At 40.1% G+C, this 11,330-nt stretch overlaps 1 protein-coding gene across 2 annotated transcripts; it reads left to right on the forward strand.

The window, feature by feature from the left end:
• The first annotated feature begins 235 nt into the window (after positions 1–235).
• LOC135510149 (endonuclease domain-containing 1 protein-like) lies at positions 236–7,128 on the forward strand. Of its 2 annotated transcripts, XR_010451068.1 has the most exons (3): positions 236–586; positions 1,777–2,033; positions 3,342–7,128. XR_010451068.1 is itself a non-coding variant. In XM_064930932.1 (2 exons), the coding sequence occupies exons 1-2, from the start codon at positions 1,704–1,706 to the stop codon at positions 4,038–4,040; spliced, it is 1,029 nt and encodes a 342-aa protein (XP_064787004.1). In that variant the 5' UTR covers positions 759–1,703; the 3' UTR covers positions 4,041–7,128. The 2 variants fall into 2 exon arrangements, 1 of the variants encoding a protein (XP_064787004.1); XM_064930932.1 differs by lacking the exon at positions 236–586 and having other exon boundaries at positions 759–2,033.
• The last annotated feature ends 4,202 nt before the right edge of the window (positions 7,129–11,330 follow it).

Here is an 11,330-nt window from a genome sequence, read left to right on the forward strand (position 1 = left end):
CAGGACATTTACATTTACATTTAAGGAAGGCCATAAAGATCTTATCAAGGACAACAAACCCCAGCCTGAATTCACCTTCTGACATCCAGTGGAACAGCCACTTTACAATAGTGCATCTAAATCATGGGACTGAGGGGGGAAAACAGCTTCTGTTTTTCTATCCATCAGACTGTTAAACAGCCATTGAACAGGTGAGGGTTTCAGGTGTCTCATAAAGGTGAAATCATTGGCCACTTTAATAAATGGATCACTAGTCACTTTAATAATGCCACTTTAAGAATGTTTACATATCTTGCATTATTCATCTAATATGTATATACTGTATTCTGTCACACCCTGATCTGTTTTACCTGTCCTTGTGATAGTCTCCACCCCCTCCAGGTGTCGCCCATCTTTCCCATTATCCCCTGTGTATTTATACCTGTGTTCTCTGTTTGTCTGTTGCCAGGTCAACCAGATATTTTTTGTTGTACTTCTCAGTCTGTCTTTTTCCCGCCCTCCTGGTTTTGACCTTTTCCTGTCCTGACTCTGAGCCCGCCTGCCTGACCACTCTGCCTTCCCTGACCCTGAGCCCGCCTGCCGTCAGGTACCGTTGCCCCACCTCTGGTTTACTGACCCCTGCCTGCCTTGTCCTGTCTATTGCCTTCATACCTGATAGTATAGTATACTATCTATACTATGCTATCCATACTATACTATACTATACTATACTATACTATACTATACTATACTATACTATACTATCTATTGCATCTTAGCTGCTGTGACACTGCTCCTCCATATATATATATATATACACTGCATTCTACACTATCTATTCTATACTATATATTGCATCTTAGCTGCTGTGACACTGCTCCTCCATACAGTGCCTTGCGAAAGTATTCGGCCCCCTTGAACTTTGCGACCTTTTGCCACATTTCAGGCTTCAAACATAAAGATATAAAACTGTATTTTTTTTGTGACGAATCAACAACAAGTGGGACACAATCATGAAGTGGAACAACATTTATTGGATATTTCAAACTTTTTTAACAAATCAAAAACTGAAAAATTGGGCGTGCAAATTGCCATCATACAAACTGAGGTAGCAGACTTTGTGAAAATTAATATTTGTGTCATTCTCAAATCTTTTGGCCACGGCTGTATGTGAGGCCTTTGAGACATCATACTAAATATGTTGACTTGCTGGTCAAGGGAAATGCAAGTTTACTTCTTTGAGTTGTTGTGTCAGAGGCGCTAAGCCTTGTGGGATATTAATGAATGTGAACTCGGCAACCGTAATTCCAGAACAGTCCCACTGTGGTAATAGTGTGATGTGTATCTTCTGACAGACTCTATGCTGAGTAAAGTCATGTTTTTATCCTAAAACGTTTTTCTACCAGAACCAAAGTGTGGATGCAGTCACTATTTAGAGCAGTCTAATCTCATTAACCCAGAACTATAATCTTGTGTGATTAAGTTCTGGGTCCATACGAGTCAGAAACTACAGTAGGTGAGTCACATGTTATTTGTTACAGCAGTTTCCATTGAAATTAACAGAGGTGTTTATGCAAATCAACCCTTTCTGTCTTGACATCTGAAGGAGGAGTCTCTGAAAATCTATTTAAATCAGTCTGTCCTGACTCAGCTCAACAGTCTCCAGTCTACCAACTGGTCTCTGTAACTTCATCTTTGTCTCTGTGGTGTACAGTCTTCAGGTGATGATGGGGGTATTGAATCATCTCTCCACTCTCCTCCTCCTCTCTCTCCTTCCTCCTGCTCTCTCTCATGTAGTGGAGAACTTCAGTGTTGTTCCACAGTGCCAGACGTTCTTCCTGAATGACACAACTCCAAATCTCCCAGGTATTTTGGTTGGTGGGACTGTCCAGAACCAGGGCCGCTACAAGCCGATTTGCCAGTTGTTCAACAACATCTACAGGTTTGCAACTCTGTACGACACGACCAACAGGATCCCTGTGTTCTCAGCCTACACCTTCTCTGGTCCTCCTACAGACCCCAGACCACATCAACCCTGGATGATCGAGCCCCAGGTAGGACCAATGTTTTGTCATATAACATGACATGATTTGTTTACTGCTATACAGTTGAAGTCAGACGTTTACATACACTTAGGTTGGAGTCATTAAAACTCATTTTTCAACCACTCCACACATTTCTTCTTAACAAACTGTCATTTTGGCAAGTTGTTTAGGACATCTACTTTGTGTATGACACAAGTATTTTTCCAACAATTGTTTACAGACAGATTATTTCACTTTTATAATTCATTGTATCACCCAGTGGGTCAGAAGTTTACATACACTAAGTTGGCTGTGCCTTTTAAACATCTTGGAAAATTCCAGAAAATGATGTCACGGCTTTAGAAGCTTCTGAAATGGCTAATTGACATCATTTGAGTCAATTGGAGGTGGACCTGTGGATGTATTTCAAGGCCTACCTTCAGCCTCTTCACATGACATCATGGGAAAATCTAAAGAAATCAGCCAAGACCTCAGAAACAAAATTGTAGACCTCCAAGTCTGGTTCATCCTTGGGAGCAATTTCCAAATGCCTGAACAATCCCAGAACAACAGCAAAGAACCTTGTGAAGATGCTGGAGGAAACAGGTACAAAAGTATCTATATCCACAGTAAAACGAGTCCTATATCGACATAACCTGAAAGGCTGCTCAGCAAGGAAGAAGCCACTGCTCCAAAACCGCCATAAAAAAGCCAGACCACGGTTTGCAACTTTACATGGGGACAAAGATCATACTTTTTGGAGAAATGTCCTCTGGTCTGATGGGGGTGCTTTGCTGCAGGAGGGACTGGTGCACTTCATAAAATAGATGGCATCATGAGGCGGGAAATTATGTGAATATATTGAAGCAACATCTCAAGACATCTGTCAGGAAGTTAGAGCTTGGTCGCAAATGGATCAAAATGGCTTAAGGGGAGAACAAAGTCAAGGTATTTGAGTGACCATCACAAAGCCCAGACCTCAGTCCTATAGACAATTTGTGGGCAGAACTGATAAAGCGTGGGCGAGCAAGGAGGCCTACAAACCTGGTTCAGTTACACCAGCTCTGTCAGGAGGAATGGGCCGAAATGCACCCAACTTATTGTGGGAACAACAAGGGGACAACAAGGAAAAACTGAGTTTAAATGTTTTTGGCTAAGGTGTATGTAAACTTCCGACTTCAACTGTATATCACAGACAGTTATGTTACAGAATATAAAACTACCACTATGGAGGGTGTAGAGACTTGATTGATTGTCTTGATTTTGACCCCCCCCCCCCGGAAAAGAGGGTTTATTGTACAGAAGGTTTGTGAATGGATGTATGATTGTTTCCTGCAGCTCAACGATGTAAACAACAGCCATGAAATGGAGATTATGGAAGAACACTCTCAACACCAGGCTGGGAACTACGACTATATTAACTCAATACAAAATAAAGGGGTGAACAGAGGTCATCTCTTCCCAAATTCACATGCTCATGACCTTGATACTCAGAGGTCCACCTTTACCCTGACCAACATCGTTCCCCAGGTGGTGTCCTTCAACAATGGCATCTGGAGAGAAATGGAGGAACATGTCAGAGAAAAGCTGATGACGGACTGTTTTAGTAACAACAGGAAGATAAAGGCCTATGTGGTGACTGGAGCAGTGCCCAGTAAGAGCAACACACTGAACAACACACTGAACGCACTTAACAACACACTGAAGAACGCACTGAACGACAGAGTGAACATCCCAGATCTCATGTGGACAGCCTACTGCTGTTTGGACAAGAAGAAAAAGTGGATGGCGGAAGCACACTGGGGGAAGAACAAGAAGGTCAAGAGGAAAACATTGAACCCAGAAACCTTGGGAGCACTCGAAAAGAAGTTGAGCGAATTTCACCAAGGTGATCGTGTCCAGGTGTTCCCAAAGGATTGTCCAAGAGGTCCTAACCCTACCACTCCCTCTAACCAACCCAGTTGGAAGAATTCTCTTAAAATAATTTCTTCCAAAGTCAGGAATCTTTACAATTCCATGATGAATAGAATTGGATGATCAAGGTACAGATGCTCAGACTATATCAACAAATTATCAACTAAACTCTGTTGAAATGATGTTGATATGCAACCACTTGTTATGGTTAGAGTAATGATTATAAGGGTTATAGTGGTAATCAGGGTTATAGTGGTAATCAGGGTTATAGTGGTAATCAGGGTTATAGTGGTAATAAGGGTTATAGTGGTTATAAGGGTTATAAGGATTATAGGGGTTATAGGGGTTATAAGGGTTATAGTGGTAATAAGGGTTATAGTGGTTATAAGGGTTATAGTGGTTATAAGGGTTATAGTGGTTATAAGGGTTATAGTGGTTATAAGGGTTATAAGGATTATAGGGGTTATAAGGGTTATAGGGGTTATAGTGGTAATAGTGGTTATAGTGGTTATAAGGGTTATAAGGATTATAGGGGTTATAAGGGTTATAGGGGTTATAGGGGTTATAAGGGTTATAGTGGTAATAAGGGTTATAGTGGTTATAAGGGTTATAAGGATTATAGTGGTTATAGGGGTTATAGGGGTTATAAGATTATAGTGGTAATAAGGGTTATAGTGGTTATAGGGGTTATAGGGGTTATAAGATTATAGTGGTTATAAGGGTTATAAGGATTATAGGGGTTATAGTGGTTATAGGGGTTATAGTGGTTATAGGGGTCATAGTGGTTATAGTGGTTATAGGGGTTATAAGGGTTATAGTGGTAATAAGGGTTATAGTGGTAATAAGGGTTATAGTGGTTATAAGGGTTATAGTGGTTATAAGGGTTATAGTGGTAATAAGGGTTATAGTGGTAATAAGGGTTATAGTGGTAATAAGGGTTATAGTGGTAATAAGGGTTATAGTGGTAATAAGGGTTATAGTGGTAATAAGGGTTATAGTGGTAATAAGGGTTATAGTGGTAATAAGGGTTATAGTGGTAATAGGGGTTATAGCGGTTATAAGGGTTATAGTGGTAATAAGGGTTATTGGTGGTTATAAGGGTTATAGTGGTAATACTTGTTATAGTGATTATAAGGGTTATTGGTGGTAATAAGGGTTATAGTGGTAATAAGGGTTATAGTGGTAATAAGGGTTATAGTGGTTATAAGGGTTATAAGGGTTATAGTGGTAATAAGGGATATTGGTGGTTATAAGGGTTATAAGGGTTATAGTGGTAATAATTGTTATAGTGGTTATAAGGGTTATTGGTGGTAATAAGGGTTATAGGGGTTATAAGGGTTATAGTGGTTATAGTGGTAATAAGGGTTATAGGGGTTATAGTGGTAATAAGGGTTATAGTGGTAATAAGGGTTATAGTGGTAATAAGGGTTATAGTGGTTATAAGGTTTATAGTGGTTATAGTGGTAATAAGGGTTATAGTGGTAATAAGGGTTATAGTGGTTATAGGGGTTATAAGGGTTATAGTGGTAATAAGGGTTATAAGGGTTATAGTGGTTATAAGGGTTATAGTGGTAATAAGGGTTATAGTGGTAATAAGGGTTATAGTGGTAATAAGGGTTATAGTGGTTATAAGGATTATAGTGGTTATAGTGGTAATAAGGGTTATAGGGGTTATAGTGGTAATAAGGGTTATAGTGGTTATAGTGGTTATAGGGGTTATAAGGGTTATAGTGGTTATAAGGGTTATAGTGGTTATAGTGGTTATAGGGGTTATAGTGGTTATAGGGGTTATAAGGGTTATAGTGGTAATAAGGGTTATAGTGGTTATAAGGGTTATAGTGGTAATAAGGGTTATAGTGGTAATAAGGGTTATAGTGGTAATAAGGGTTATAGTGGTTATAAGGGTTATAGTGGTTATAAGGGTTATAGTGGTTATAAGGGTTATAGTGGTAATAAGGGTTATAGTGGTTATAAGGGTTATAGTGGTTATAAGGGTTATAGTGGTAATAAGGGTTATAGTGGTAATAAGGGTTATAGTGGTAATAAGGGTTATAGTGGTAATAAGGGTTATAGTGGTTATAGTGGTAATACTTGTTATAGTGGTAATAAGGGTTATAGTGGTAATAAGGGTTATAGCGGTTATAAGGGTTATAGTGGTTATAAGGGTTATAGTGGTTATAGTGGTTATAAGGGTTATAGTGGTTATAGTGGTTATAAGGGTTATAGTGGTTATAGTGGTTATAAGGGTTATAGTGGTAATAAGGGTTATAGCGGTAATGAGGGTTATAATGGTAATGGGGGTTATAATGGTACCCAACTCTCTGATAAGTGTATCTACCCAATTCTTCTATGTCTATATATCTATAGTGTCTTCTCTTCCCTCTCTGCCCATCTCTTCTATGTCTATATATCTACAGTCTCTTCTCTTCCCTCTCTACCCATCTCTTCTATGTCTATATATATCTATAGTATATACGCTCCTCTCCCCTCTATACTCTTCTCTGTTTATATCAAATATAAAAAGTATGTAAGGGGACAGAATTCTATTTTAATAAATAAAATACAGTTTAAATATTTGATGTGCTGCCATTACTCTTGTTAATGTTTATAATGAGGTTAACAGCAGGGTTGAGGTCAATTCCATTTCAATTCCAGTCAGTTCTAGAAGCACACTGGAAATCCATTTCTCTGCCATGCTTTTCAATGAGGAACATTTGGAATTGTAATGGAATTAACCCCAACACTGGCCTACAGCTTGTCAGGTTGTGACTTCCGTATGACTGTTACCATGGAGATACTATTATATGTTCTGAATGTAATTCTATCACTGTTACCATGGAGATACTATTATATGTTCTGAATGTAATTCTATCACTGTTACCATGGAGATACTATTATATGTTCTGAATGTAATTCTATCACTGTTACCATAGAGATACTATTTTATGTTCTGGGTGTAATTCTATCACTGTTACCATGGAGATACTATTATATGTTCTGAATGTAATTCTATCACTGTTACCATAGAGATACTATTATATGTTCTGGGTGTAATTCTATCACTGTTACCATGGAGATACTATTATATGTTCTGAATGTAATTCTATCACTGTTACCATGGAGATACTATTATATGTTCTGAGTGTAATTCTATCACTGTATGTCTCCATCTTCTTCCCATCTGAAGGAATAAACATCTATAATGAATGAAGCCTGTGAGAGTCTGGTGTTTTGTTCTCATGCTGTTTAAATGTAACCAAGTGACTCCAAAATGTTCCAATTCAACATTAAACAACGTTATTTGAGCTAAAAATATAAATGATTGAAAGCACTATTTTAGTTGTCAGTTATTCATTAAAACTTTGCCATAACTACGTGTTCAACCAGTCCAGCATACCAGCTTGCTACCATGTCTCTAAACATACCTGGAGCTGGTCAAGAAGCTACCATGTCTCTAAACATACCTGGAGCTGGTCAAGATGCTACCATGTCTCTAAACATACCTGGAGCTGGTCAAGAATCTACCATGTCTCTAAACATACCTGGAGCTGGTCAAGATGCTACCATGTCTCTAAACATACCTGGAGCTGGTCTAGAAGCTACCATGTCTCTAAACATACATCACCCATAGGGCGGGGCACTATTGGCCCAGCATCGTCCAGGTTAGGCCGTCATTGGAAATAAGAATTTGTTCTTTACTGGCTTGCCAAGTTAAATAAAGGTTAAATGATTTAATAAAGGATTTTCAAGCAGTGTTCTCAAATCATCTCACCAGCAGGGGTCAGCCTTGTTTCAGTTTTCAAACCTCCAATCCATGACCTCTGTGGACAGGACAGGTTTCAATTGATTGATTGATAAATATTGATATATATATATATACATATATATACATATATATATGTATAAAATATTTTGTTTTGGATGAATTTACCTCTGCCCAGATGCCTTTTATGGATTATTTGGCTTGAAGACCATTGAGATGCGTTTTAACCCTTTGAAGACTATTCAGAAAAACTACAAAAAACTACAAGGCTACTTCCTGGAAAATGACGTGTCACTTTAGTAGTGTATAGAAAAAAAGACCTTGGATGAGAGAGAGACAGAGAGGGAGGCAGAGAGTGAGGGAGGCAGAGATAGAGAGAGGCAGAGAGTGAGGCAGAGATAAATAGAGAGAGACAGAGAGGGAGGCAGAGATAGATAGAGACAGAGAGGGAGGCAGAGATAGATAGAGAGAGACAGAGAGGGAGGCAGAGATAGATAGAGAGAGACAGAGAGGGAGGCAGAGAGAGACAGAGAGGGAGGCAGAGATAGAGAGAGACAGAGAGGGAGGCAGAGATAGATAGAGACAGAGAGGGAGGCAGAGATAGATAGAGACAGAGGGAGGCAGAGTTAGAGAGAGAGAGACAGAGAGGGAGGCAGAGATAGATAGAGAGAGACAGAGAGGGAGGCAGAGTTAGATAGAAAGAGACAGAGAGGGAGGCAGAGATAGATAGAGAGAGACAGAGAGGGAGGCAGAGATAGATAGAGAGGGAGGCAGAGAGAGAGAAAGAGGCAGGCAGAGAGAGAGAGAGAGAAAGAGGCAGGCAGAGAGAGAGAGAAAGAGGCAGAGAGAGAGAGAAAGAGGCAGAGATAGACAGAGAGACAGAGAGGGAGGCAGAGAGTGAGGGAGGCAGAGATCGATAGAGACAGACAGTGAGGGAGGCAGAGAGAGAGGCAGAGAGAGAGAGAGGCAGAGAGAGAGGGAGGCAGAGAGAGAGTGAGGCAAAGAGAGAGTCAGAGAGTTAGAGACAAAGAGAGAGAGAGAGGCAGAGAGAGAGCGAGACAGAGAGCAAAGGGGGTAGAGAGAGAGAGAGAGTAGACAGATATAGAGAGATGGAGGCAGAGAGAGAGAGAGAGAGAGAGAGAGATGGAGACAGGTATAGAGAGATGGAGGCAGAGAGAGAGAGTAATATGTCATATATTCATTTGAGACAGTTTCACACAACAGAAATTATCCTCCAGCAACAGGAAATTGTTATGTTGTTTTTAATCAATGGACATTTTTTGTAGGGGGTGGTTAAAAAATTGTTTGGTCAAAAAAAGTCTGACATTTTAAAGAAGAAAATACTAACTTTAGAAGCCTTTTTAACCTGGAATACATTACAAATTAGCATCTCATTCTGTGCAGGAAAATTCCTACAACAACAGGATGATCAAATTAAGACCTGGCTCCTGTAGATTTCACAGCAGTATTTCGTTCCAAGCAGGTTTTGCAGTTTTTGCAGCAAACAAAAAGAAAATACCCTTTTACAATGTACAAAATACAAAACATATCTTACCTGGTGTAAGAGATATGATGCAGAACGCGTGTTCAGAGTGTCAAGATCCAGACGGGTCTGAGGGCTACCAAGAGAACCTTCCTTGGGAACCTAAATCTAGACAGAGTCACACAGACAGAATGACAGACAGACAGATACACAGACAGAATGACAGACAGACAGACAGAATGACAGACAGACAGACAGACAGACAGACAGACAGATACACAGACAGAATGACAGACAGACAGACAGAATGACAGACAGACAGACAGATACACAGACAGAATGACAGACAGACAGACAGAATGACAGAATGACAGACAGACAGATACACAGACAGAATGACAGACAGACAGATACACAGACAGACAGATACACAGACAGAATGACAGACAGACAGAATGACAGACAGACAGATACACAGACAGAATGACAGACAGACAGAATGACAGACAGACAGATACACAGACAGAATGACAGACAGACAGAATGACAGACAGACAGATACACAGACAGAATGACAGAATGACAGACAGACAGATACACAGACAGAATGACAGACAGACAGACATACACAGACAGAATGACAGACAGACAGATACACAGACTGAATGACAGACAGACAGAATGACAGACAGATACACAGACAGAATGACAGACAGACAGAATGACAGACAGACATACACAGACAGAATGACAGACAGATACACAGACAGAATGACAGACAGACATACACAGACAGAATGACAGACAGACAGAATGACTGACAGACAGAATGACAGACAGATACACAGACTGAATGACAGACAGACATACACAGACAGAATGACAGACAGATACACAGACAGAATGACAGACAGACAGAATGACAGACAGACATACACAGACAGAATGACAGACAGATACACAGACAGAATGACAGACAGACAGAATGACAGACAGACATACACAGACAGAATGACAGACAGACAGATACACAGAAAGACAGATACACAGACAGAATGACAGACAGACAGAATGACAGACAGACATACACAGACAGAATGACAGACAGATACACAGACAGAATGACAGACAGATACACAGACAGAATGACAGACAGACAGAATGACAGACAGACATACACAGACAGAATGACAGACAGACAGATACACAGACAGAATGACAGACAGACAGAATGACAGACAGACATACACAGACAGAATGACAGACAGACAGATACACAGACAGAATGACAGACAGACAGAATGACAGACAGACATACACAGACAGAATGACAGACAGACAGAATGACAGACAGACATACACAGACAGAATGACAGACAGATACACAGACAGAATGACAGACAGATACACAGACAGAATGACAGACAGACAGAATGACAGACAGATACACAGACTCAAACTCCTTAGAACCATTGTCATGTTTTATCAGACCCAGTTCTGCCAGCTGACTTTAACAAACCACCACTGATTGGATATAGGAGAGGTCGCAATATATGTAACAAAATGGTCCATGCCAAACCTCCAGCCACAAAAGAAAACGAGCCAGGCTCTTTTACGCCCTCTTCTGATTGGTTGCTGTAAGTGCAGATGTTGAGCCCAGTGCAACAATATGATGAAGTGTGAATGTTTCTGCCATCCACAAACAGGAACATGGTTCCAAATGAATGACATTATTACGTGTTCCACCACCCATGTTATCTACATGATTAAATGTCCATGTGGGCTGTGTTATGTAGGTTAACACCACCCATGTTATCTACATGATTAAATGTCCATGTGGGCTGTGTTATGTAGGTAAACACCACCCATGTTATCTACATGATTAAATGTCCATGTGGACTGTGTTATGTAGGTAAACACCACCCATGTTATCAACATGATTAAATGTCCATGTGGGCTGTGTTATGTAGGTTAACACCACCCATGTTAAACACCACCCATGTTATCTACATGATTAAATGTCCATGTGGGCTGTGTTATGTAGGTAAACACCACCCATGTTAAACACCACCCATGTTATCTACATGATTAAATGTCCATGTGGGCTGTGTTATGTAGGTAAACACCACCCATGTTATCTACATGATTAAATGTCCATGTGGGCTCT

The sequence above is a fragment of the Oncorhynchus masou genome, chromosome 23 (assembly GCF_036934945.1).
Source record: "Oncorhynchus masou masou isolate Uvic2021 chromosome 23, UVic_Omas_1.1, whole genome shotgun sequence".
NCBI lineage: Eukaryota > Metazoa > Chordata > Actinopteri > Salmoniformes > Salmonidae > Oncorhynchus > Oncorhynchus masou.